Raw genomic sequence first — 27731 nt, 5'->3', positions numbered from 1 at the left:
GAAGACGCAGAACTGGGCACTTCCCTCCCTCCTACAGCCTGGGATGCTACAGGTATTTGCATTGGACTGAGGGGTAGTCCCTATAAACCTGACAGGACGGTTAATACAGGAAGTTCCTTTCATCACATTTACTTTAGGGAAGAAACCACAGGATTTGTATCAAGTATAAAAAAAATATATATCATATCTAGGATATTGCTTCACAATCTTGAAAAAGATTTCCACAAAGTAAAATAAAATAAAAACAAATATAAACCCACAAACTTCAGTAAGTGCAGATTGCACTGTACATACCAATCTAAAAAGAATGTAAGACTACAGCATTTAGAAATACACAAATTGTGCTCTTAAAGGGGTGGTCCCATCTGGATAGGCCACGACTGCATGCTTGCAAAAAACGGAATGGTTAAGCATCTAGATAAATTGCAAACTCTTCATGAGGAGCTAGGCGTCAGTTCCTTAAAGGGAACTTGTCAGGTGATTTCTGCTGTTCTATCTGACAGCAGGATATGAAGGAGAGAAGCGGAGTTCTCATATATAGGTGTATATCAATTGGAGCAAGATTTCTGAGTAAAAGCAGAGTCAATCTTGACAGGACTTCTAGGAAAGACAATGGGGGAGATTTATCAGGACTGGCATTCTCATACCCCAGTCTTTATCTTTCAGCACAAGGGTAAGGCCTCAAGCACACGACCGTTTTTCGGGTCTGCATCCGAGCCGCAGTTTTGTCCGCATCCGTTGCTCCGTTCCGTGGCCCCGCAAAAAAAAAAATAGAACATGTCCTATTCTTGTCCGTTTTGCGGACAAGAATAGGCATTTCTACAATTGGCCGCCCATTACGTTCTGCAAATTGCGAAAGGCACACGGGCGGCTTCCGTTTCTTGCGGATCCGCGGACCGAAAAAAAACGGCACGGTCGTGTGCATGAGGCCTAAGGCAGATGCATCTCAATAAATTAATCGCATCTCTGGCACTCTGTGCGCCAGAAACGCAAGTCCCTAACTGGTGTAGATTTGCGTGACTTTCAGGTGTAAGTTATAGTAAACCTGGCGGGTCACACTAAGCCCCTCCCCTCTCGCTAAGCCTCACCCCTTTTCTAGCCACTTCAGAAAAGTGGTGACAAATTATGGTGCAAATGGCGCCACACAATAGTGGCGCTTAAGCATTAGTAAATGTCCCTCAGGGTGTCCTGATTACCCTATACCCACAGGATGATTGATAGCCTTCTGTGTACACACGATGATACAGGGAGAGCAATCAATTATTCTGCGCAGGCAGTAATCAGGACTCTTACTGCCTCACATATGAGTCAGGAGCGGTTTACTTAGGCCTGCTCCAAGTCATATAAACCTATATATCACAGAGCCTGGCTTCTTTTTCTTGTCCTATACAGGGCAGCAGAAGTCATCTGACATGTTCAATTTTAAGAGGATCTGTCACCAGAGGTTGCACTACAAACTGCATACATTGTTAAGCAGATCTCTTAGACCTGATGAGACTGGTGCACTTACAATGGCTGCATTTTTCATTCAACTAAAAAATTAAAAAAGCTCAAGCTATTAAAATACTCATTTAACTATCAAGTAGGAAAGCTTGCAAAAATGATTATCCAGCTATTTTCAAAGTAAGTACACCAGTCTCATCAGGTCCAAGTTCTATAAAGTATGCAGCTAAAATTGTAAATTCTAGGGTGGCCTTCTAAGAGCGTTTTCACTGAAAATGAAAATGGCAGAACAAAATAAGTACAGAAAAGGATTAAACATTAAGTCAATTTAAAGTGTGGGATACTGTAACTTGGTTAGGGGAATGTTGAGCACTAATATGGAATAAACAGCCCTTCATGCTGTAGGAGAGTTGCTCTCAAATACACACACGCAGGTTAGTTACACAAAGGTTAACATGACATGCACACGCACATACACAATACCTGGCACACACTATGCGTCACTCTCAGATGCAGACTGCTCTCCTTCCCTGACAGGAAAAAAACAAAAATGCCATCGCTTGTGAACATGATATTATGCAAGCAGATAAAACCAGCATGGCTGTCTCATACAGGCAAAAACAAAAATGAGTCATTCATTTCAGCTCTGGTCTTCCTTATGAATTCATTCCTATCTTCTATGACAGGTTCCATGTGTGATAATTAAATATTTAACAAAATCAACCATAACACAGCTTATGCTTTATAATGGAAGTGTGAGCACATCTGTCTGTCTAGGGATTTTCAAACTTGCCTGATTTGGGAAAGAAATCTGATTTTATCCGTGCTTCAAAGTCACTGTCTGCCCACACCTTTGGTCCATGTCTAAGAAAGTTGAACTTGACCAAGGTCCCTTGCAATTTTTTTTCCAATGCAATAACACTGAGATTTTATGGTGATCGAACGGTGACTTAATTTCATCACAACGTTTGTCTTTGCAGAAGGACATGTCAATCCATTTTGTGGCGTTAAATAATTAAGGTTCCACTGACCTGATCTACAGCAGGTGCCCACATTGTACGTGTGGAGTATTGGAGAAAAGTTCAAAAATTGTGACAAATACTAAGAAATTTTTCAGACATTGATGAAATCTGTTTTGCATGGTGCCAGCAGCCCTTCCCGTCACATAACTCCTAACTAACCCCCACTTTATCTCACCTTTTTGATTGTGTTCTGCTTGCTGCCTGCATTTTCATGCATTATATCCATTGCGCTTTCACGTTCCTTCAATTTGAGGGATTCAATTTCCGTTTTCAGCTCATTCAGCTGTTCCTGTAAGTGCCGGCTTTTTTCCATGTACTCCACCCTGAGGAAAATCATATCCTTGCATGACAGGCTGCACATTAACATGGGAAACACTGTATAATCAAAACTTTTTAATTTAATTTCAATACGTCTATTATGGCAATACCTATGACTTCATTCTGCATTCATATTAATTTACCTGAGGTATAATTTATATAAAATTATGTTGATTGATTGAGTTAGATATGGTTGGGCTACAGAATGTATGTCCTAATTCCACAGGATAACGGTGTACCTTTTTAATGGTGCAAGAGATCTTCCAATTAGTGCAAAGGATAACCAATCATGCAGAAGGCTACTTGCACATCTGCGTTTTTGCTGGATCTGTCACGGATCACCAAAAGCGTTTACGTCATGACAATACAACCATTAGGAACGGATCCGGTAGTATCTCTAAAATAGCCTTGACGGATCCGTCTTTAACACCATTGTAAGTCAATGGGGGACAGATCCGTTTTATTTTGTGTCAGAGAAAACGGATCCGTCTCCATTGACTTACATTGTGAATCATGACGGAGCAGTCTTGCTCTGCATCCCAGGATGCACTCAAAAACGCTGCTTGCTGCATGGGAACGGAATGGATTCTGGTGCACTCCGTTCCCTTCAGCTCAGTTTTGTCTCCATTGACAATCGATGGGGACAAAACTTAAGCGTTTTCCTCCCCTTTTGAGATCCTATGATGGATCTCAATAGCGGAAAGGGAAAGAGCAGGTGTGAATGTAGCCTAATACTGCTAATTTTCAACAAGGATACATTTTGACACCTTCACCAGTGCTCTGCTCAACCAGATCTTAGGGTTTCATGGCAATCAATTCAAAGGAACTGTGAGATGTCTGGGTGTTACGTCCACTAGATAAGCGCTAAAATGTGTGACCATCTCGGCTGCCAACTAAAAATCTAACCATCAAACAATTGCTAATTATCTTTTGATTACGAGACTAAAATGTTTGGTTCCAACTAATGAAAATCTGTTCCATCATTCAAAGCAAATTGAGCTTTGATAAATTTTTCCATTGTCTTGAATGATTAAAGGCCATATTTATTCTGTTATCAGACAAGAAAGTATATATGCCAGAACGAACATGAACAAATACGCCCAGCATGGAAAACCATTACACTCAATGTAAATATCAATATATGATCGTCCATTTAGGTTAAAAGCACACGATCAGGATCACATGCAACCCGCACCGTAGGTCATGCACATTGTATTGTATGAGAATCTGAAATTCTCATGTACACGATGCAATTTTTTTCTGTGCAGGTTTTGAACTGAGGTGCAGATTTTAAAATCAGCAGCATTTCAATTTATTTTATTTTTACTAACCGGATGTTCTACATTCACTTCAATGGAGAAAGTAAAATCCGTATCAAATCCGCACCAATTGATGCGGATTGTCCTCACAGATTTTCCTGCGAACACTGCGGATTTAAATTTGGATTCTCTGCACATAAATCCTGAACGTGTGCATTTACTTTTAACAGAATTCATGACGTATCCTCAGATCTGATCCCAGCATCCCTCCGATAAGCTGTTGGAAGAGGCTGCAGTGCTTTAGTAAGCGCTTCAGCAGCCTCTTCCTTGGCCTGTGATGTCCATCAGGCACGTAGCCTTTGTGCAACTCACTACCATTCAAGTGAAGGGAACTGAGCTGCAATACTAAACACAGCCACTGTGCTTAGTATACTATGACATCATCCGATACTGATGACTTGTCCTGAGGATAGTTCATCATTAAATTCCAGAAAAAAAACTATCATTACAGTAAAAATGATAAAAAGTGCCACGATAATTTATGGCCATAGCTACACAGAGCTAATTGCTTACACTGCTCATCCTTGACAAATCAACATACTTAAAGGGTTTTCCTAAGATAATCTGCTGGGACATCCTTTGAAGATGCCAAAGTAGATTTTAATAGTGAGATAGTAATGCATGACCAACTCACCAGTAAATTTAAAGGGACTTTCACTGCTAGGAAAGCATCTACTTTACATGTTTCTGAATGTATCAGAAGTAGTTATTCTTAAAGGGGTTTTCTGAGATTTTTTTTTTTTTTTTACTGATGACCTATCCTCTGGTGACAGGTATCCAATGGGATCGGAAAGGGAGCCCCCTCTCTCCACAAACTCTGTGCATGCCGCAGACAGCATTGACTGCGGCATACAAATGGTTAATGAGCTGGCATCGGTGTATTCACCGGCATATACAACAGAGGCTCAGCTGTCAGGAACAGCCAGACCCCTGCAGCTGATTGAGCGGGAGCAGCTCCTGCATCCGCCTGATCAGTGTGCCGTATCTGTATGATGGCTGTCAAGAAGTCACTTCCCGCCGTGACATACATGTACGGCGGATGTCGGAAAGGGGCTAATAGTCATTTTTCTAACTGATGCAATACGGCTATTAAAAACAGACACATGGCCAGAAAATGGATGCGCACACACACACACACACATGTAAAATGGGCATGAAAAACAGGTATAGTCTATTTTTAATGGTTGTTATTTTTTATCGTGTGAATTTGACCCTTAAAGGGGTTGTTTGGTTTAAAATGCTACTGAGGGCACTATGGGGTGCCATTTATAATACTGTGGGTACTAGGGGGGCCATAAATTGGAATTAAAAAAGTCAATGAAATTCATCAGTTTTTAATGGTCGGTGTCAACATCCATTAAAAAGCGAAAACGGCCATTACAAATAAATAGACGGCCAGAAAATGGATGCACACAATGATGCAAAATTGCTATGAAAAACTGTACCATTAAAGGGGTTGTCTGGTTTCATGATCGTGATGACCTACTTTCCTCAAGATAGGTTATCAATATTAGTTTGGTGGGGGTCAGACTCCCAGCTGTTTGAGGGAGCCGCTGCATTCGTGCAAGCGCTGTGTCCTCTTCAATGTCTACCTGGAAGCTGTCTATCCCGTTTATATTATATAACATTTATATAATAAATAAATGTATGTATATTATTTTAAATAAAAGTTGACAGCTCTCCTCACCATTTAAGGCTACTTTCACACTAGCGTTCGGGGCTCCGCTTGTGAGCTCCGTTTGAAGGGGCTCACAAGCGGCCCCGAACGCATCCATCCAGCCCTAATGCATTCTGAGTAGAGGCGGATCCGCTCAGAATGCATCAGTCTGGCAGCGTTCAGCCTCCGCTCCGCTCAGCAGGCAGACACCCGAACGCTGCTTGCAGCGTTCGGGTGTCCGCCTGGCCGTGCGGAGGCAAGCGGATCCGTCCAGAATTACAATGTAAGTCAATGGGGACGGATCCGTTTGAAGAGCACACTATATGGCTCAATCTTCCAACGGATCCGTCCCCCATTGACTTTCAATGTAAAGTCTGGACGGATCCGTTCAGGCTACTTTCACACTTAGAAATTTTTCTAAGTTATAATGCAGACGGATCCGTTCTGAACGGATACAAACGTCTGCATTATAGGAGCGGATCCGTCTGATGAAACATCAGACGGACCCGCTCTGAACGCTAGTGTGAAAGTAGCCTTAGTTTGCTGTCAGTGAATGAGAACAGTCTTATTTACATTCCCAGGTTAGTCCTGCTCTCGGCTAAGAAGTGGATACCATTGTATCCAGTCTAGACAATGCCATTAACCAGCATAATCACCTGGTGGCCATAATAATAGCACTTATTCAGCGCCATACTTCTACCTACATAGAAATTGCAGTTTGCTCAGGTCCTGTTAAATATAGTGGGGAAGATTTATCAAAACTGGTGTAGTTGTCCATAGCAATCAATTAGACTCCACCATTCATGTGGAGAAATGAAAGGTAGAATCTGATTTGTTGCTATGGGCAACTAGACCAATTTTCCGTTGCACCAGTTTTACATGTGCATGAGCAGGCATATGTCAAAATCCTCCATAGAGTCATAAGAAATGTACAGCCCTGATAAACATACCCAGCATACAGATGTTGCAGCTGCTACCTTGCAGTACTAGGGTCTTGGTTTAAAAGCTGACCAAAAGCAGCATCTCTGGGAGTTTGTAGGTTTTCTCTCGCTTGCAGGTGTTTCTATTGGGCAATTTGGCATCCGTTACACTCCAAAATAAACTGATAACTAGTTTGTGATACAAACTAGTCCTTGTGTGTATGTATGTTTGAGGTAGGGAAATTAGTTTGTGATCCCACTTGCATACACACAGTGATGACAATCTGTGTAGACAACTGCAGAATATGCTCGCCCTATATAAGTAACATGAAATAAAATTAAGCAGACAGAAACTAAAATCTACTTAAAAAAGCATACAAACAGGTAAGACAACTCTTACTTTTCCTTTTCAATTTCCATAGACAGGCGCTTCATATCTGTGTCCTTGAAATCATAGGGCAGGCTGTCACTGAGCATGCTGAAGCTTGGCACATCAACAGGGGGCACGGAGCTACTGGTAGTTCCTGCTGCTTGCTGGAAAAGTAATGACTTACGGTTAGAAAATTGCATGTTTTAGAAAAGAGCAAAATAAAGCAAGAAACTACACAAAAACTGCAACTCTGAAATCTTAATGTGGTTGTCTAGCCAATATTTTAATGGCACACAGTACATAAAAAAAAAATAATAATAATAATACGACTTCCGGTCCGGCGCTGCCATGTGAGGACGCAACAAGCAGAGCTCTCCTGCAACGCCGACAGTCTGAGCGCCAATACAGAGCGACTACCCAGCTAAATCCTCCTTTGCCACGGGGAAGTACCACCTGGAGACTGTCCCCTTACTACATGGACCGCTATTTGTTGAGGAGCAGCCACAAATCCACCAGATCACAGGGATCTGCCACATTTCCCTCTTCCCGGCCCGACAAGATGGCGGCGAGTTCACCGCTATTGCTGCACGAAGACAGCTCTCAGGAACCCCCGCTCTCGGTGGGAGGCCCGAAATCAATTGATTACAAGAGGCTGGCCATTGAAGTGGTGCTACGCATCTCCCCGGACATTCAGAGAACTCTGGAGACGACTTTACAGTCCTACTTTACTGCACTACGGGAGGAGGTAGGACAAAACAGTTTAAAAGTGGACGAGTTGAAACAAGAGGTGCACTCCCTTCGATTTAAATCAGGGGACATGGAAGACAGGTCCAACAATGCACCCTTGAACACCTGCGCAATAAGGTCGAAGACCTGGAGAACAGGTCCGTCCGTAATAACCTAAGGGTAGTAGGCCTTCCTGAAATGATTAGGCCATCAGAGCTGCTAGACCTTTGCGAGCGGCAATTACCTGAAGCGCTGGGCCTTAACTTTTATTGCAGAGTCGAACGGGCTCAAAGAATTAGCCCAGATCCCTCACTGCAGCGGAACCCTGCTACCACTGTGTGTCCCCCCCCCCTCATAGAGGGAGACCCCGCCAAGAAATCTTAAAGGTACTGAATTTTAACGATAAAGTAGCCATACTGCGCAGTTTTCTGAGAAATCGACGCCCGATATTTATCAGGGGCCATAAGGTCATAATCTATGAGGACTATTCCGCAGAGGTGGCCAGGAAACACAAGGAGTTCAGCGCTATTTGCACCAAGCTGTATCGCAAAAATATTTGCTTTCAACTTCTTTACCCGGCTCTCCTCAAGGTTAACCTAGCCAAGGGGGCCCCTTCCCTGTTTGATACACCAGGAGCGGCAGAGGAAGCGTTAAATGCTATCCTCGAAATAGTGGACTCTGTTGTCACCTCATCGCCGATGCGATCCCCTTTGTGCTCCCTAATGAAGATCACGGGGCGCCAACGGAGAATTCGCTCGTTGAGAAGATCAACTGGTCGTTCCAGGAGCACCAGGAACATGGCTCCAGAGTCGCCTGACAGGTTCTCCCGTCGTTGATTTATCAATAGTAGAATGATTTTTACACTCAGGTCTTATGACGAGAGACTTGCCAACATTCTACAAAGTTGTGGACTTTCAGAATTCAGGCTTGGTTACCTCCTTTTGTTTAGGACTGGATAACCACTAATACTAGAGCAGAGTAATGAGGATTAGTTGAGAAGTTTGTTTATTACTGGAGGAGCAGGGAGCTTACCATGGTAGAAAAAAAGAGAAGTCTTTAGCTAATTACCGGGAAGCTCGGAATAACATCTTGACTCCTATATAGAGGATAGCTATAGTTCTCAGTTTAGTTGTTGGTTCAGTGTTTGATTTGTCTTTTCCCTCTATCCTCACCTCTACTCTATCCCCCATCCCTGGTCCCTTATTTACCATTTTTCAAGGGTCACGTGCAAACCCAGAGTTGACATGCAGATAATTTCATGGAATGTTAAAGGGATGCGCTCCCCACAAAAGCGCTCTTAAAGGATTACTGTCATTTATTTTTATTTTTTTGGAGTATTGGATTGTGGTGATTAATATCTCCTTGGTGGCCCTATTTAAAAACTTTTCAATGTGTATTCAATTACCCCTTAATTCCACAGTTTTGTTCCATGTACTGCCTATTTTTACCTGTGCTTAAAATAGGGTTGCTAGGCATGGTCTGTTGAAGGACGGAGCAGAAGCAAGCTGCGTGCAGGCTCACATTACTGACAGCCAGGGACTGTAAGTAAATGATTAAAGCCAGGTCCTCCCCAGCAGCTAATAACAGTGCCTGCCTGGGCTGTGTGCACTTCTCCCTGTCCCTGCGCTTGGCAGATGCTCCCTCATTTAGCAGAGCTGGAGGATGCAGAGTGGAAGCAGCGCACAACAGGGAAGGGAGATCTGCCATCTGCTCAGTGTATAAATGAAAGCAACATGTGGTAAGAGGACCCATTTGTGCTGCAGGAGATTAACCCATTAGGGGGGGAGGGCTCTGGTTACTGACACTTTTGGGGGGCTATTGTTACTGGCTAGTGAGGGCAGGCGGGATTAGCCTCAGGGTGAGGGCAGCGGCGGCCATCTTAACTGAATAGTGAAATTGCTGTTTTATTCTGGAATATCATGTTATTAGTAACTACATATATGAAAATTTAAATTGGGGTCTAAATGTGACAGTTATCCTTTAATTGTTGAGACATCTCAAACGCCTGAAGCCTGACATAGTCCTCATGCAGGAAACACATTTAGAGGAGAAGGATTTTTTCCAGCTGCGGAAACTCTGGGTTGGTCGTGTATATGGTTCCTCAGCAAAGTACAACAAAGCGGGTGTGATAACCTTACTTCATAAAAATTTCCCAGGCACGGTACTAACTGAGACACATGACGAGGAAGGTAGATGGCATAGATTACTCTTGGAATATGAAGGTACCAAGTATAGTATACACAATGTTTATGCTCCCAATGGTGACAATAGATCTTTCTTTGCCCATCTGGAAAACTAGTTACATTTAGATGAGGTCCCCAATAGGATTGTGGGAGGTGACTAATACAGTAGCATCAACTCATGAAGATCGCCGTAGCGCGGACAGGGTAATGGGGCGCCAGCGAGCCACTGATTCAGTTTTACAACCTCTGATGATTTCCACTGGGGTCCAAGACATGTGGCCATCATTGCATTCAGATGATAGGGAGTTTACCCACTTCTCTAATCCCCATCAAACTTGGTCTCGCATTGATTACTTACTCACTAGCATAAGTTTGGTGAGCAGGGTGACCAATGCAGAAATTCACGAACTGGTTATTTCAGATCATTCACCCATTTCCTATTCATTTGCAGACTGTCCATTCAAGAGGCTCTGACTACATTTGGCGTTTTCCATCCTTCCTGGTCAAAGATGACAACATTTAGGGCTGTTTCACACGAGCGGATGCCGTGCGTGGCATCCGCTCCGTGAACGACAGCCAAGACCCGATGCAGACTGCAGAGGCACGGAGCATTAACATGACTGATAATGCTCCGTGCCTCTCTGTGATCTCTTTACTACAAAATCACAGTGACAACTGTGATTTTGTAGTAAAGAGATCACAGAGAGGCACAGAGCATTATCAGTCATGTTAATGCTCCGTGCCTCTGCAGTCTGCATCGGGTCTTGGCTGTCATTCACGGAGCGGATGTCACGTACGGCATCCGCTCGTCCTACAAGGTTGGTGGTTGGCGTTTCAGGGTGATAATCCCCCAGGTGCATCAGATGTCTCAACTCACTGGGAGACGGCAAAAACTGTGCTAAGAGGAAGGTTAATAGGATATATTAGTAACTTATGCAAAAGGTTTCCAACGTACTTAGCTGTCAGTGCAACAATGAGAAAAGCGTACACAAAATTCCTACAGACTGCTGCCAATGAAGATAGGGAAACCTGGTCACAGACTAGAAGTGATGAGTTATGGGCAGATAGGAGAGAAGCCATGTACAGAACAGCTTTCCAGGCGGATCTTTTTAGTTTTTGAAACAAATCTGGCTGTATGTTAGTGAATGGCAGATTGGCCCCTACTATCATCACATCGCTAAAAGATGACCAAGGAATTACTCATACAAACCCTAAGGTGATAAATAAGGTCCTGGGGGAATATTACGCTAAGCTGTATAAGGATACTCTAGGAAATGCAGAGAAAGGAACTGGGTTTTTATAGTCTATTAAACTACCTACCTTGACCAAACTTTAGCAAAAAATCTTAAACTCTAAAATCACGGAGGGGGAGAATTTAAACACAATTAGGTCGCTACATAATAACAAGGCTCCTGGCCCAGACGGGTTTTTGGGAGAGTTTTATAAGGGGATGCAAGCCCAGATAACTCCCACCTTGGAGAATTACTACAACCATCTTTTGCAGACGGGTTCCTTACCCAATCACACTAATGTAGCCTACATAAAACTGATCCTGAAGCCACACAAGGATCCACAGGACCCTAGCTCCTACCGTCCAATCTCCCTGATCAACCAGGATCTGAAGATCATGACAAAGATCTTGTCTGACAGACTGGAAATTTTGATGCCATCCTTAGTAGGACCTTCACAGGTGGAGTTTATAAAAGGACGGTCGGCAGTAGCCAACATCAAAAGGGTATTAGCTATCCTGGATTGAGTCCGGCAGCGCCGCCGGCCAGGGATGGCTCCCATAATGCTGGCCTTGTACGCGGAAAAAGCTTTTGATACCGTTAGATGAGACTGGTTGGGGGCGGTGCTGGACAGATTCCAGGTCTTTGGCGACATACGTACCTTTCTAAATGGTCTTTATACGGACCCGAAGGCAAGAGTGCACACAGGAAACTTTCTGTCCCCTATCCTCCTCCTACAAAAGGGTACTAGGCAGGGGTGTCCTTTATCCCCACTGCTATTTGACCTCGCTCTTGAACCCCTGGCCAGACTCTTAGAAGATACGGATGTATACTCTGGCATTAAGGTGGGCAAGAAGGCGGTCAAGCTGGCATTATTTGCGGATGACCTGTTAATATTTATGGCTAACCCTCAGCAACATCTTACTCCTTTAATGGACCAACTACCGGTAAATCGCTTTAGCTCCCTATCAGGTTATCGCATAAATTCCGCCAAAAGCGAAATTCTAGAATTGCGAACTAAAAATCTCCCATCCTTATGGTTGAGGAATGGCTTTGTCATTTCAGCAGTCAAACAACACATAACATACTTAGGAGTGAAGATTGGCAAGCTCCATAGCTCATTATAGATCTTGAACAAAACGTAGTGGATCCATGGGGTTTGGCATCTTGTCTACATTCTAACTTAGCTGCTCTACCTCCAGACTCAGAGGTAAAAAAAAACTCTGTGTTAATACGGGACACAGTGGTGACCTGGAAAACTATTAGCATTTGGACTCCCTCACTCATTGTCCAAAAGGATGCAGTTATGGAATCATCCAGATTTCCCCAGGGGGATACATGAAATGTTCTCGGGTGACTGGGAATCCAGGGGCATAGTCTGGGCAGAGCATCTGATGCACATGGGGGAGAAATGATGGTTGTCACCTAGTGAACTGAAGGAAAAACCATTTAACGGATTCTCACTTTCTGCATATTATGCAGGTATTTAGATTCTGCAAACATAAGATTAGAGATCTCTCTAAGGAAGCAATCACAAAATCCTTTGATGATGTTGTGGGTAGCTCTCTTCGTATAGTTTCGCTCTCAGATTTGTACAGAGCCATGTCCAGAAATTTCACAAAAGCTATACCCTTTAAACTCTTTAGCAAATGGGAACGAATCACGATGGATAATAAGATCCGGGACAAAATCCTAGAAGGCTGGGCGAAGGTTTGTTCCTGAGTCATAAATGAGAGGTGGCGAGAATCTAGGATTTAATTTCCCAGCATCTCCTAACTTCCCAGACCGCATTACCCATTGTCCTAAATGTAAAACTGCGGCCACTGATTTTTGGCATGGAATATGGTCCTGTCCCCAGGTGTCAAAATTTTGGGAAGGCCTGATAATCTATATTAAAAAGCACTGGTCGATCTCCCTCCCCCTTGAACAACAAACGCTTTTGTTTCACTACATCCGTTTACCTGCACACAAAACATTCCTATCTTTCTTCACTCAATTATGCTGGTGGCTAAGAGAGTCTTATTACATCACTGGCTCTCTGATTGCATGCCGGATATCTCAGTGGTGGTCTCGCAATTGCAAATATTGCTCAAGTATGATCGAATTGAGGCAGAAAGGCATAGAGAAAGTTCAGCCGAGAAATTCTTCCGTAAATGGAAAGTCTTTCTTGTGGCACACTTCAGCCCCTCAGAAATATCGGAAATAGTCAAGCCTTTCCGATATATTTCCTGGTACCTTGTTTCCTCTCTGAAGGGTACTTTAGGGGCCCTTCAAGTGTAACATGCTTTGTGTGAGACGTCCCCATCCCCTCCCTTTTCCCTTTTATTTTTGTTAAAGTATGTTGTTAATTACAATATTTAGTTTATTTGCCATATGGATTAATGGAAGAGATACTTGTAAGAATGTCATGACGTAACAATCAATATATCATATTTGACAGGTCCTCTATACTGAAGTAATGTTTATGTCTTAGTCTAAAATTGAAATGTCTAAATAAAAATAATTTAAAAACAATAATTAAAAAAAATACGTAATTATACTCATAGTAACAGTTTGTAAGACTGAAATACAGACTTATGTACGTATGTCCTGGTTATCATAATCACTGATGGAAATCACTGACCAAAACACGTGTGAATAAGGCTTTACTCTGTGTTTTACCATTTAGTATGTACGGGTGACTTGCATTTTTCCTTCCCATGTGCATAACCATTTGCCAGTGTTAAACCTCATCTGCCACTTATCTGCCCAAGCCTCCAATCTATTCAGATCCCTCTGTAGCAGTATACTGACCTCTTCAGTGTTAATTACTTTACACAGTTTAGTGTCATCTGCAAAAATTTATATTTTACTATGCAAGCCTTCTACAAGATGATTAACAAATATATTGGAAAATAGGGCCCAATTCTGACCTCAGTGGTACCCCACTAGTGATGGTGACCCAATCTGAGTGTGTACCATTATTAACCACTCTTTGCTTTCTATCACTGAGCCAGTTACTTACCTACATAGACATTTTCTCCCAGTCCGAGCATTCTCATTTTATATACTATTCCATTATGTGGTACAGTGTCAAATGCTTTGGAGAAGTCCAGATATACGACATCCATTGATTCACCACTGTCAAGTCCAGAACTTACGTCCTCATAGAAACTGATTAAATTAGTGTAACATGACCGATTCCTCATGAAGCCATGCTGATATGGCGTTATTTGCTTATTTTCATTGAGGTACTCTAAGATAGCATCTCTAAGAAACCTTTCAAACAGTTTACCCATGATAGATGTTATGCTTACAGGCCTATGGTTTCTGGACTCAGCTTTTGACCCCTTTTTTGAAAATTGGCACCACATTTGCCACCAATCACTTATCATTCCTGTGCTCGCAGGGCACCTCTGGGCTCTGCTTCCGGACGGAGTAAATGCTTGTTCAGCTGACTGCAGCAGTGACTTGCCTCAGCCTGTGTCGAGAGGCACCAGGAAGCAGAGACAATGTGGGTATCCTAACAAAACTGTTGAGGGATAGGTGGAGATGAGTATGACTTGGATAGTTTTATTTTAAAGAGTTGTCTCACTTCATTAAGTGGCATTTATGATTTAGAGAAAGTTAACACAAGCCACTTACTAATATATTGGTATTATCCATATTGCTTCCTTTGCTGGTTGGATTCATTTTTCTATCACATTATACACTGCTCGTTTCCATGGTTACAGACCATCCTACAGTCAGTCAGTGGTGGTCGTGCTTGTACAATATAGGAAAAAGCACAGGCCTATGTGCGCTCCCATGGTCCTGGCCACTAGAGAGGCTGATGCTTTTTCCTATAGTTTGCAAGCACGACCACCACTGATGGATTGTAGGGTGGTCTGTAACCATGGAAACGAGCAGTGTATAATGTGATAGAAAAATTAATCCAGCCAGCAAAGGAAGCAATATGGATAATAACAGTATATTAGTAAGTGGCTTGTATTAACTTTCTCTACATGATAAATGCCACTTACTGAAGTGAGACAACCCTTTAAGTCACCTTGTAAAAGATAGAATAAGAAATACGTGTTGGACAGCACTTTTACAATTATTTTCAGTTAGTAGTAGAGTAGTGCAGTGGTGTGACGGGCTATACTTATACTAGCTGGCTGTATATATGTGATAAACACTCCCACACACGTTTATACAATTCCAGAGATGGAGACAAGCGGAGGCCAAACATCGTATCTGCTTATCTCACGGTACAACAAAGGATTAAAATTTGGGAGGGGACAGTTAACCACTTGCCATCTGGGCCATTTGCCCCCTTCCTGACCAGGCCTAATTTTGCAAAATTGACCTCTCTCACTTTATGTGGTAATAACTTTGGAACGCCTTTACTTATCCAAGTCATTCAGAGATTGTTTTCTCGTGACACATTGTACTTCATGATAGTCATAAATTTGAGTCAATATATTTCACCTTTATTTATGAAAAAATCCCAAATTTACCAAAAATTTAGAAAAATTAGCAATTTTCTAAATTTCAATTCCTCTGCTTTTTAAACAGAAAGTGATACCTCATAAAATATTTATTACTTAACATTCCCCATATGTCTACTTTATGTTGGCATCATTTTGGAAATGTCATTTTATTTTTTTAGGACGTTAGAAGGCTTAGAAGTTTAGAAGCAATTCTTCACATTTTTAAGAAAATTGACAAAACCCACTTTTTAAGGACCAGTTCAGGTCTGAAGTCACTTTGTGGGGCCTACATAGTGGATACCCCCATAAATGACCCCATTGTAGAAACTACACCCCTCAAGTTACTTAAAACCGATTTTACAAACTTTGTTAACCCTTTAGGCGTTCCACAAGAATTAAAGGAAAATGGAGATCAAATTTTTAAATTTCACTTTTTTGGAAGATTTTCCATTTTAATCCAATTTCTTCTTTAACACATCGATGGTTAACAGCCAAACAAAACTCAATATTTATTACCCAGATTCTGCGGTTTACAGAAACACCCCACATGTGGTCATAAACTGCTGTATGGGCACATGGCAGGGCGCAGAAGAAAAGGAACTCCACATGGCTTTTAGATGCCATGTCCCATTTGAAGCCCCCCTGATGCACCCTTACAGTAGAAACTCCTAAAAAAGTGACCCCATTTTGGAAACTAGGTAATAAGGTGCCAGTTTTATTGGTACTATTTTTGGGTACATATGATTTTTTGATCATTAATTATAACACTTTATAGGGCAAGGTGACCAAAAAATGTGTTGTTTTAGCACAGTTTTTATTTATTTATTTTTACAGCGTTCACTTGAGGGGTTCAGTCAAGTGACATTTTTATAGAGCAGATTGTTACGGACGTGGCGATACCTAATATGTATACTTTTTCTTATTTATTCAAGTTTTACCCAATAATAGCCTTTTTGAAACCAAAAAAATTATGTTTTAATGTGTCCATGTTCTGAGAGCTATAGTTTTTTTATTTTTTGAGAGATTTTCTTATGTAGGGGCTCATTTTTTGCGGGATGAGGTGACGGTTTTATTGGTAGCATTTTGTGGGACATACGCCTTTTTGATTACTTGGTGTTGCACTTTTTGTGATGTAAGGTGACAAAAATTGCTTGTTTTGACACAGTTTTTATTTTTTTATTTTTACGGTGTTCACCCGAGGGTTTAGTTCATGTGATATTTTTATAGAGCTGGTTTTTACGGACGTGGCAATACCTAATATGTATACTTTTTTTATTTATTTCACTTTAACACAATAATAGCATTTTTGAAACCAAAAAAATGATGTTTTAGTGTCTCTATGTTCTAAGAGCTATAGTTTTTTAATTTTTTGAGAGATTTTCTAATGTAGGGGCTCATTTTTTGCGGGATGAGGTGACTGTTTTATTGGTACCATTCTGTGGGACATACGCCTTTTTGATCACTTGGTGTTGCACTTTTTGTGATGTAAGGCGACAAAAATGGCTTTTTTTGACAGTTATTTATTTTTATTTTTTATGGTGTTTATTGGACTGGGTCGATTATGTGATATATTTATAGAGCCGACCGTCACGGACGCGGCAATACCAAATATGTCTATTTTATTTTTTCTATTTTTTTATTTTTTTTTTTATTCCTTACTTGGGGAATTTTTTTTTTTACATGTGAAAACGTAATTTATTTATTTTTTTAACATTTTATTTTTATTTATTTTATTTTACACTTTGCGTCCAACATAAGGTCATACAAGACCTCTGGGGGACATTTAACTTCACTTTTTTTTTTTTCTTTTCACTGTTGATTTCTCCTGTAACTGGGGCTGACATAGTAGCCCCAGTTACAGGAGAAATGCACCCCCCAGAGAGGCTGTACAGCAGTATACTTTGCTGTACAGCCTCAGTGCAGGGCTGATCGAGGTCTCTGAAAGACCCGACAGCTCCTGCACTCTCCCGGCTCAGACAGTCACATGTCCTGGAGATCGTGCTGATTGGTCTCCAGTGAAAACAGCTGCTGGGTGAGTGTAAATGTTCCGATCTCCCTCTCCTGCTAGCACTAATGAGAGGGAGACAGTACAAGCCTTTCTGAGCGCTGTAACTGCAGATTACAGCGCTCACAACACTTGCTCTGGAGACAATGCTGCTGATTTGTCTCCAGTGTAAACAGCTGCTGGAGGATCGCTGCTGGAGTATGAATGTACCGATCTCCCTCTCCTGCCAGCGCTACAGAGAGGGAGACGGTACAAGCATTTCAGAGCGCTGTAACTTGAAATTACAGCGCTCACATGCCCCGGAGACCATGCTGATCGGTCTCCAGGGCTTACAGTTAAGAATTATGATCGCGATGCCTACTTTAAATACCGATCTCCCTCTCTGACTGGCAGTAATAAGAGGGAGATGGTAGATGCATTTGTGATCGCTCTGACTGCTTGTCAGAGCGATCAAAAGCCTGGAGACCAGCAAAAAAGGTCTCAGGGTAAAGCTCCATGTTCTTGGCTGTCAGGAGGGAGCTTAGTCACGGAGTTTCTATGTACAGGGGCAGAGCACAGGGGGGAAAGCTGCAGGACGTTTTAAAACGTGCTTTCAGAAATAGAGATCCACCTCCTGGACGTTTATAGTCAATGGGCAGACGGGAGGTGGTTAAAATGCCTGCAGACACACAAGACTGTCAGAAAACTCTGAACAGAATTAAAGGGAATCTGTTACCACATGTATGCTGCTCGATCTGAGGGCAGCACAAAGTAGGGACAGGCACCCCAGATTTATTTGTGAATGTGCATTAGTTTTGTTAAAGGGAATCTGTCGCCAAATATATCTCAATCAACCCAGCTGCCCTGAGATGTGCGCTTGCCAGCTGAATTTAATAGTGTTGGTCACATCTCGCTTTGTGTCCACATTGATGAGAAAGTCACTTTTTAATAATATGTAAATGAGCACCTCGCTGCACCCAGAGGCTCCACTGAACTTCTTGCATGCCATGCCCCCACCACTTTGCCTGACAGGGCCAGGACGTGAAGACGTAATCATACCTGGCCCCGAAGTCTGGCGCCTGCAAGTGTTTGTCTTCAGGCACTTCAGTGTTTGGCGCAAGCACAGTACTGAATCTATTGATCGGGACGCTTCTGTACTGTGCCGAATACTGATGGCAGTGTGCCGGACCCAGTCATTCAGAGTGGTGGGGATGTGGCAAGCAAGAGAGAGGGCAGAGCCTCTGGGTGGAATGGCACCGCCCTTGTTGCACCTAGCGACTCATTTGCATATACTTAAAAAGCAGCTTTTTCAGCAATGCAGGCACATGGTGAGATGGGACCAACACCATTAAATTCAGATGACAAGCGCACATTTGTCAGGTCAGCTGGTTTTATGGAAATATATTTTCTTCCACACATGTCTAGTAAAGACTTGTATTTCTCATTAAACAACAATTCTGGAGGATCTTTTCATAGAATTCTGTGTTGTGCCATTCCTCTGTTAGCTCTCCAAGAAATATGAATAAATTGACAAATGGGTGTTACCCGCTGGGGCTGTGTCACTGCGCAGTATGGCACTGTCCACTTTAGCACACTGTGTAGGGACACACCTTTTTAACAGGATAGCGGTTTAATATAACTACTGCATATTTACAGATCTCCAAATTTATTGTTTCAAATGCAGAAAAGGGACATGGAACAGTGCATGTTAGTTGGTAAAGAGACATGTACATCTTTGCAGGCAATTTATTTCTATTGCTTAAAAGCAGTTACAATAAAAAAGCAATTTGCAAATATTTTTCATTATAAAAAAATTTGCCATTGCAGACAACGAACAAGCTCTGTGTATATAAATAAGCATATACCAAAATCCAAGAAGGAGAAGGGCATAGTATACACAGAGGAGGAAGAGAAGGCATGGTGCACACGGTACACGCAGGAGAGGGGCACAATTACTGTGTCCAGTTCTCCTGTGTGTGTATATTAGAGATGAACTAATCAGTTGGCCTCATCAGCAGGGCTTATTTACCTGGGGGAGGCTGTCCCTGCAGGTGAAGAAGGGCCCACCTGCTGCAAGATAGTCAGGGCCGGACTTTTTACTGCCTGTGGCGCTACTCTGATTAGCAGATCAAGGACACAGGCTCTGCTTTGGAGCAGTGTTTGTGCTTCAAAAATGACGCAGAGCCAGTGTCCATGCTCTAATTGGAGTAGCGCCACAGGCAGTAAATTATCGGGGCTGGGCTAAATGTCCGGCCCTGGCAATCTTGCGGCCGGTGCGTGCTTGTTCACCTATGGAGAAGTCTTCCACAGGTGAAGTCCTTCGTTTGAATCAATTCACTCATCTCTACTTTATATACACTGGAGGAGGGGGTACAGTATTCACACCGGAGAAGAAATGAGGGCAGACAGTATATATCTATATGGGTTAGAGGGCACAACTACTGTGTTCTATCCTCCTCTGTGTATGTATTGCAAATAAACATACAAGTACTAGAGGGCACTGTATATAAACAGAGGATGCGGGAGAGCACTATATATACACGGAAAGGAGGGGGGTGGGTTGCATGGTAATTGTGCCACCTCCTTCTCCACAGTGTAGATACTGGTCACCCTAATCTTTTGAGTATATTATCTCTAAGAAAAGAAAACTAAGTACCTCTAACAGAACACCAGCAGTTGATGCAGCTCAGTAAATGAAGTGCAGTAACGGCAGGTCAGCACAGGGTTCAGCAGACGCCAGAGCCGAAGACTAAGGCTCCATTCACACGTCCGCAATTCTGTTCAGCATTTTGTGGAACGGAATTGCGGACCCATTCATTTCTATGGGGCCACACTATGTGCTGTCCGGATCTGAAATTGCGGATCCGCACTTCCGTTCCTGAAAAAAATAGAACATGTCCTATTCTTGTCCGCAATTGCGGACAAGATTAGGCATTTTATATTATAGTGCCGGCGATGTGCGGTCCGCAAAATGCGGAAAGCACATTGCCGGTATCCGTGTTTTGCGGATCCGCAAAACACATACGAATGTGTGAATGGACCCTAACAGGCACAGTGCGTCTGCTGTTTTCTGGGAGTCGCAGCAGCAGGGCGAGTTACAAATGGCAACATGACTGTTAATCATATCGCCATGTTTAAATTATTGGGCTCATTATTAAATCTGATCGCAATCTGGAGAAGGTGAAGAAAAATCAGGGTTTTAAATGTCAAGTGTGGGCACTGCCACTCCATGCAAAAAATACATGACGCCCAAGATAGCATGCTTGACCACTTTATGCCACTGAAAAGTAAAGAGGACCTATCAACACAAATTGCAGTGCAATCTGTAGGCAGAATGTTATAGCTCAGGAGAAGCTGAGCAGATTGATGTATAGTTTTGTGGGAAAAGATTCACTAAGGCTACTTTCACACCGAACTGCCTGCCCGAAACCGGCAAAACGTATGCCAACTGATGGCATTAGTAAAACTGATCAGTATCCTGATCAGTCTTAAAAATGCCTGATCACTCAAAAAAATGCATTGAAATGCCAGATCCGTCTTTCCGGTGTCATCCGGCAAAATGGATCTGGCATTCCGGAAGGACGGATCTGGCATTCCGGTATTTTTACATTCCTTCCTTCAGGCAAGTCTTCAGTTTTTTTCGCCGGTACGGTTTTCTCTTTTGCCTGACCAGTCAAAATGACTGAACGGAAAACATCCTTAACGGATTACTCTCCATTCAGAATGAATGGGGATAATGCCTGATCAGTTCTTTTCCGGCATTGAGCCCTTTTGACAGAACTCGGTGCCGGAAAAAAAAAAACGCTAGTGTGAAAGTACCCTAAGACATGTAATTTATATTTCTGCTCTTTCTATATTTAGGACTGCCCCCGTGTACATCTATCAGTGACTGACAGCTATCTCTGTATATACACGTACACAGAGAATACTATCAATCACTGATAACACCTTTCCTGTGTACAACTATCAGTGACCGACAGCTATCTCTGTATATACACTTACACAGAGAATACTATCAATCACTGATAACACCTTTCCTGTGTACAACTATCAGTGACTGACAGCTATCTCTGTATATACACTTACACAGAAAATGCTATCAATCACTGATAACACCTCCCCTGTGTACATCCATCAGTGACTGACAGAGCAGATTGATATATGGTTTTATGGGAAAAAGATTCAGTATATATATATATTTCATTCATTTAAATTCCTGCTTATTCTGAGCTCAGAAGTCAAGGAAGTGATCCTACCAGTGACTGACAGCTCTCTCAGTATACACAACCATACAGAAAAAGCTGTCAGTCACTGATAGGACCGCCTCCTTGACTTCAAAGACTAGAAAGGACACAGATATAAATGACTAAATTATAAGATATACTGAATATTTTCTTATAAAACTATATATCCATCCTCCTGCCATATAACATGCTGCCTGCAGCTCCAACACCACACTCAACATGGCAGGTTCCCTTTAAGGGTGCCTCTCTGCTGTACTAAAAGTCCAAACAGTAAGTTAAAGACTCTGGAAAGGAACTAAACCATTCACTAGATATACAGTATGTACAAATCTATCTTTCTAATCTAATCTAGTCTGTCAATCTTAGTTGCTAATATGGATTTTGGATGGATGTGTCCCTTTAACCTCTCATGATGAAAGTCACTAGGGATGTCCCGATACCACTTTTTTAAGACCGAGTACGAGTACCGATACTTTCATTTAAGTACTCACAGATACCAATTACCGATACTAATTATGGTGTGGTAATGTTTTTACAGCAAATTCAAATTTAATTTAGTCATAGGGGAGATTTATCAAACATTGTACAAAGAAATAGCGGCGCAGTTGCTGATAGCAATAAAAAAATCTAAAGCTGGAATTTGGTTGCTATGGACAACTGCTTTACTTTTCCTTTGTACAATGGTAAATAAATTAATAAATGGGCATATGAAAGGAGAGAATGGGCATATGCAGTGTTTCCCAACCAGTGTGCCTCCAGCTGTTGCAAAACTACAACTCCCAGCATGCCCAGACAGCCTTCGGCTGTGCAGGCATGCTGGGAGGTATAGTTTTGCAACAACTCGAGGCACACTGGTTGGGGATCACTATTATATGCCCATCCCCCCACCTTATTTTATTATTCACTGTTTGTCTATTGTAACGTGAAATGGAGAGAAATTAACAGAATTTCTCCTCCATTTCATGCACCACACCCACCTGGCCTGCTGCAATCCTTCCTATGCAGATGCACCAGAGTACTGGGAGGAAGTGGCTTCAACTTCCTCCCAGTGCCAGTGTTCCGGCAAAACGGATCCGGCATTGTGGTCAGACCGCAAAAAAAAAAAAAAGTGAAAAAAAATAAATGCCAGATCCGTTTTTCCGGGTGACACCGGAAAGGCGGATACGTCATTTCAATGCATTTGTAAGACGGATCAGGATCCTGATCAGTCTGACAAATGCCATCAGTTGGTATGCGTTTTGACGGATCCGGCAGGCAGTTCCGGCGCCAGCATAATGAAGGCGACTGAGTAGTCAGACTGTAGGAATGCTCCCAGTCTGGTAGATCCTTGGTGACAACCGCAGCAGCCATCATCACAGCAGTCACAGGGGTTGTCACCCACTTTCCCTGAAGTTCTCAATGCCAGATCCTCCCACTTCTGCTCTGGATGGCTCCGCTTATGAGAGGCAGCCATATTGGCTGTCACCCAGCTTTCTCAGAATCAGATGCGGCTGGCAGACATAAGAATGGACTGCAGTACCTGGGCTCCGGCAGCTCCTGCCATCTCTCCACCTCCGGCCCAGCTTCTTGCAGTCCCCTGAAGATAAAATCCAGAACTCCAGCCAGAGGCGGCCTCCTCCTGCCGCTGCCGAGCCAGCACGTCCCCAGGTGGATAATATCCGCTGCCATCCCCAGGTCTGTGCGTAGTTGACATGAAACCGCATGGAACTTGAAACACCACCGCAAAGAAGTCCCGCCCACACGCTGATCAGCTGGGAGCAGCGCCACCGCCGACCGGAAGAAGATGGGACACGCCGCCACCACCGCTGATCTGGGCCATGAGGTATCGGCCGTGGTATCGGCGACATTCGCACGAGTACAAGTACTCGTGCAAATGTCCGGTATAGGCCCCAATACCGATACTGGTATCGGGACATCCCTAAAAGTCACAGATTAAAACAGGCACAATGCCTTGAAGTGCTAAGTAAAGAGGGGCTGACAGAGGATGCAGGAGTAAGAATGCACAGAGTGGCTTGGGCCCGTCTTCGGTGCACTTAACTGCTCACTTACATATGGATTAAAAATATGGTAAATTTTCTCCAGAATGAGCCAATGGATTGCTAAATGCAAGGTATCATTACATTAAGCGGAGCTGGCCATACAAGGCATTGTGCCTGGTTTACCAGCGACTTTCCTGGTGACAGATCACCTTTAGAGAAGATCAGCTTTCTTGTTTTCACACTTCTGATTTTAATCTTGAAGTCAACAGGACCATGACGCTAGTGCTGCTAATATATATATATATATTTTTTTTTTTTTATTCAGGGTCACTGACACTAGTTTTATCTGTGAATACAGTCAGGCCCATAAATATTGGGACATTGACAATTCAAAAATTTTGGGCTCTATACACCACCACAATGGATTTGAAATGAAACGAACAAGATGTGCTTTAGGGTTCACCAGAAGATGTAAACCATTGGTGAGCCTCAAAAACAGGAAGGTCAGATTAGAGTTTTCCAAACGACATCTAAAAAAGCCTTCACAGTTCTGAAACAACATCCTATAGACAGATGAGACCAAGATCAACTTGTACCAGAGTGATGGGAAGAGAAGAGTATGGAGAAGGAAAGGAAGTGCTCATGATCCTAAGCATACCACCTCATCAGTGAAGCATGGTGGTGGTAGTGTCATGGAGTGGGCATGTATGTCTGCCAATGGAACTGGTTCTCTGGTATTTATTGATAATGTGACTGCTGACAAAAGCAACAGGATGAATTCTGAAGTGTTTCGGGCAATATTATCTGCTCATATTCAGCCAAATGCTTCAGAACTCAATGGAAGGTGCTTCACAGTGCAGATGGACAATGACCCAAAGCATACTGCAAAAGCAACCAAAGAGTTTTTTAAGGGAAAGGAGTGGAATGTTATGCAATAGCCAAGTCAATCACCTGACCTGAATCCGATTGAGCATGCATTTCACTTGCTGAAGACAAAACTGAAGAGAAAATTCCCCAAAAACAAGCAGGAGCTGAAGACCGTTGCAGTAGAGGCCTGGCAGAGCATCACCAGGGATGAAACCCAGCGTCTGGTGATGTCTATGCGTTCCAGACTTCAGGCTGTAATTGACTGCAAAGGATTTGCAACCAAGTATTAAAAAGTGAAAGTTAAATTTATGATTATTATTCTGTCCCATTACTTTTGGTCCCTTAACAAGTGGGTGGCACATATGCAAACTGTTGTAATTCCTACACCGTTCACCTGATTTGGATGTAAATACCCTCAAATTAAAGCTGACAGTCTGCAGTTAAATCACATCTTGTTCGTTTTATTTCAAATCCATTGTGGTGGTGTATAGAGCCAAAAATGTTAGAATTGTGTCGATGTCCCAATATTTATGGACCCGACTAACTAAATTGAAAACTTACATTCCCAGTGTCGAGTAGCAAGTTATCTATTGAAGTGCACCCCTTCACTGTACAGCCATTATGAACTGTCAGCAATGAAACCGAATAATGCTGAATTAATATTTTTTTAAACTACAAACACGTTTTTTTGTAAAGATGAAAAATGCTGTTCAAAGAGAAGCAATTATGGGATGAGAAATAAAAATTTACTCTTTCTTTGCTTTTCCCTTTTGAACTGCACCTTGAGATCTGCCAGATGTAATGAACTGAAGGGATTCAATAAGCAGTCCTGCCAAACTCCTGACAACATCTAGTATATAATGAGGAACAAACATTTAAAGAGAATTCAAGCTTTTTTGTGGACAGCCGAGTCCTCGTGAGGTGTTTTGCTGGGAAAAAACTACTAAGCAGAATGTGCACCTCTGTCCGGTAGGGCCTGTGAGTGAATCTTCAAATAACAGCAGCAATAATTTGCTGAGTAGTTTCGCACAGCAGGAGATCAATACAGTTTAAAATCACATTTATATTGGTGTCTTATTAAAGTGAAGTGTCTAGCTATCTCACACCTTAGCTTTTTCTACCCAACCGAAGATCTTCATATACTGGACAGACAATGCAGCAAAAACCAATGCTGAAAAGCCCAAGATGGGGGTAAGGCAGAGGACAAATAACTAATGCCTTTAGGAGCCAGTAAGGCCACTACTTCTTTGATTTAAGGAGCTAGACATCAGCAGAAACCAACAAAAAAAATTGATAATTTTAGTTGAATTTCTTACATCTCTCATTTCCAACCTCAGTCTCCTAATTTACTAAAACATATCCATAGAATATGTCTTATAGGGGTGGGCCAAATTTGAAAGTTATCCCTTATCCACAGGATAGGAGTAACTAACTGATCAGTGGGAGTCCGACACTGGGGCCACCAGCGATCATGAAGATGGGGGTCCCGTTCACCTATTCTAATGGTGCAGCAGGTAGACTGTGCATCCTGTTGCTAAATTCATTCTCTATTGGATTTCAAGAGATAGACCAAATATGCAGCAGTCCCACAGAGAATAAAGCAGTAGGGCACATGCACGACTTGCCGCTCCATTAGGATACGTGAATGGGACCCATGGGATACGCGAGTTGGACTGCCGGGGATTAATGAGTTAACTTTATGGGATAACTTTGGATAGAGGGTAACTTTCAAACTTGACAAGATCCCTTGTCCAATCGGTGGCGATTCTGAGTTCTAATATCTTGTAAAACTGGGATAAAAAGGAAAGGACTGTCGATAAGTGACAAAGTCTATAGGAGACATGGAAATGGTTCTAGAATAGCTAGGGAAACAGGACCACAACCAATTAGACATTTAAGGTGTATGTACAGAAAAGTCAATCTCTAGATCACGCTTTTAAGGTTCCCTGTTAGCTATCAGTGAACAATTATATCAACTTTCAGTATATATATATATTTTCACAAAACTTTTGAGAATCACCAATAATGGTCACATAGAAAAGAAAAAAAGGTTAATATTCTGAATAAGCTTGCTTCCTTAATATCCCAAGTGTAACATAACATCACTCGATCCAGTATGACTCCTGGCATCAGTATCAGCTATCTAGTAATCTTTACCACTTCACATGTGGGCGCCTTTACAAAGTGAAATGAGCTCAGATATAAGGTATTGGCCAAACCTCACCGTATAGGCTGTTTTGCTGGTAATTTCCAATAACTTTTGTTTGGCTCTACGCTCCGACTCCCGCGCCTCTTGCAAATCTTGCTTTAGTTGCTCTGCTTCTTTAGCTCTGAGACAGGGGAAGAATGATAAATAAAAGGATTATGACAATCTAGTCTTAAAGAAGAACCTTGTTAAAAGCTGTGCTGATTCTAAATGTCTTTACCTGAACCCCCTCACAGATAATATGACTTTGTCCTACCCCTGCATTAATTTGTGCTTGGACTACGAAAGGAAGGGTGGAGGCCCTAATGTAAGTACTGGGCAAACAAGAAGGCCTAGGGAAAAGGAAGGGGAGCTTGCTGTGGTTTACCTTATGCCTCTCTTATCTTTTCGGTCAGCTTTGAAAAGTGTCTCAAATGATCTTCCATTGGGTTGCTTGAACCCATCCCTGCTTTGAGTTTTTGCTAGCTCCTAAACCTAGATAGGAATTGTTTATGTCTAGGTTAAAGGGAACCTGTCACTTGCACTATGCTGCGCTCACCGAGGGTGTGTACTACCATACCTGCTGATTTCAGTGGTCTGTCACTTCTGTGATGGCAATCAATACTTTTACAGTACTGACATGCTGAGGGAGATGAGTCCAATAAAGCTCGCTGTACCTGCCCTCCTCTGCCTCTGAGGGACAGGTTTCTTTAATGTTGTCTGGAAGCAGGGGAGTGCAGGGCATCACCCTTGCAGCGCTGGCGCATGTTGCAAGTTTCGTCATGTCAGTACTGTAAAAGTACCGCCTGCCATCACAGAAGGTAAAGACCGCTG

The 27731-nt window shown here is 42.5% G+C and overlaps 1 protein-coding gene across 2 annotated transcripts in view; it reads right to left on the bottom strand.

The window, feature by feature from the left end:
- NF2 (neurofibromin 2) overlaps positions 1–27731 on the bottom strand; it is a 152804-nt gene that overhangs the window by 35655 nt on the left and 89418 nt on the right. The window contains exons 14-17 of one of the 2 annotated variants that reach the window (XM_040416684.1): positions 26937–27042; positions 7080–7213; positions 2641–2788; positions 1927–1973 (exon numbers count right to left, since the gene is read on the bottom strand). In XM_040416684.1, coding sequence (XP_040272618.1) covers positions 1950–1973; positions 2641–2788; positions 7080–7213; positions 26937–27042 — 412 coding nt within the window. In that variant the 3' untranslated portion in view covers positions 1927–1949. The remainder of the gene's footprint in view (positions 1–1926; positions 1974–2640; positions 2789–7079; positions 7214–26936; positions 27043–27731) is intronic. The other variant, XM_040416683.1, reaches the window with a different exon arrangement.

The sequence above is a fragment of the Bufo bufo genome, chromosome 2, assembly GCF_905171765.1.
Source record: "Bufo bufo chromosome 2, aBufBuf1.1, whole genome shotgun sequence".
NCBI lineage: Eukaryota > Metazoa > Chordata > Amphibia > Anura > Bufonidae > Bufo > Bufo bufo.
The sequence above is the reverse complement of the archived record's forward strand: the minus strand, read 5'-3'. Positions and strand labels throughout refer to the sequence as shown.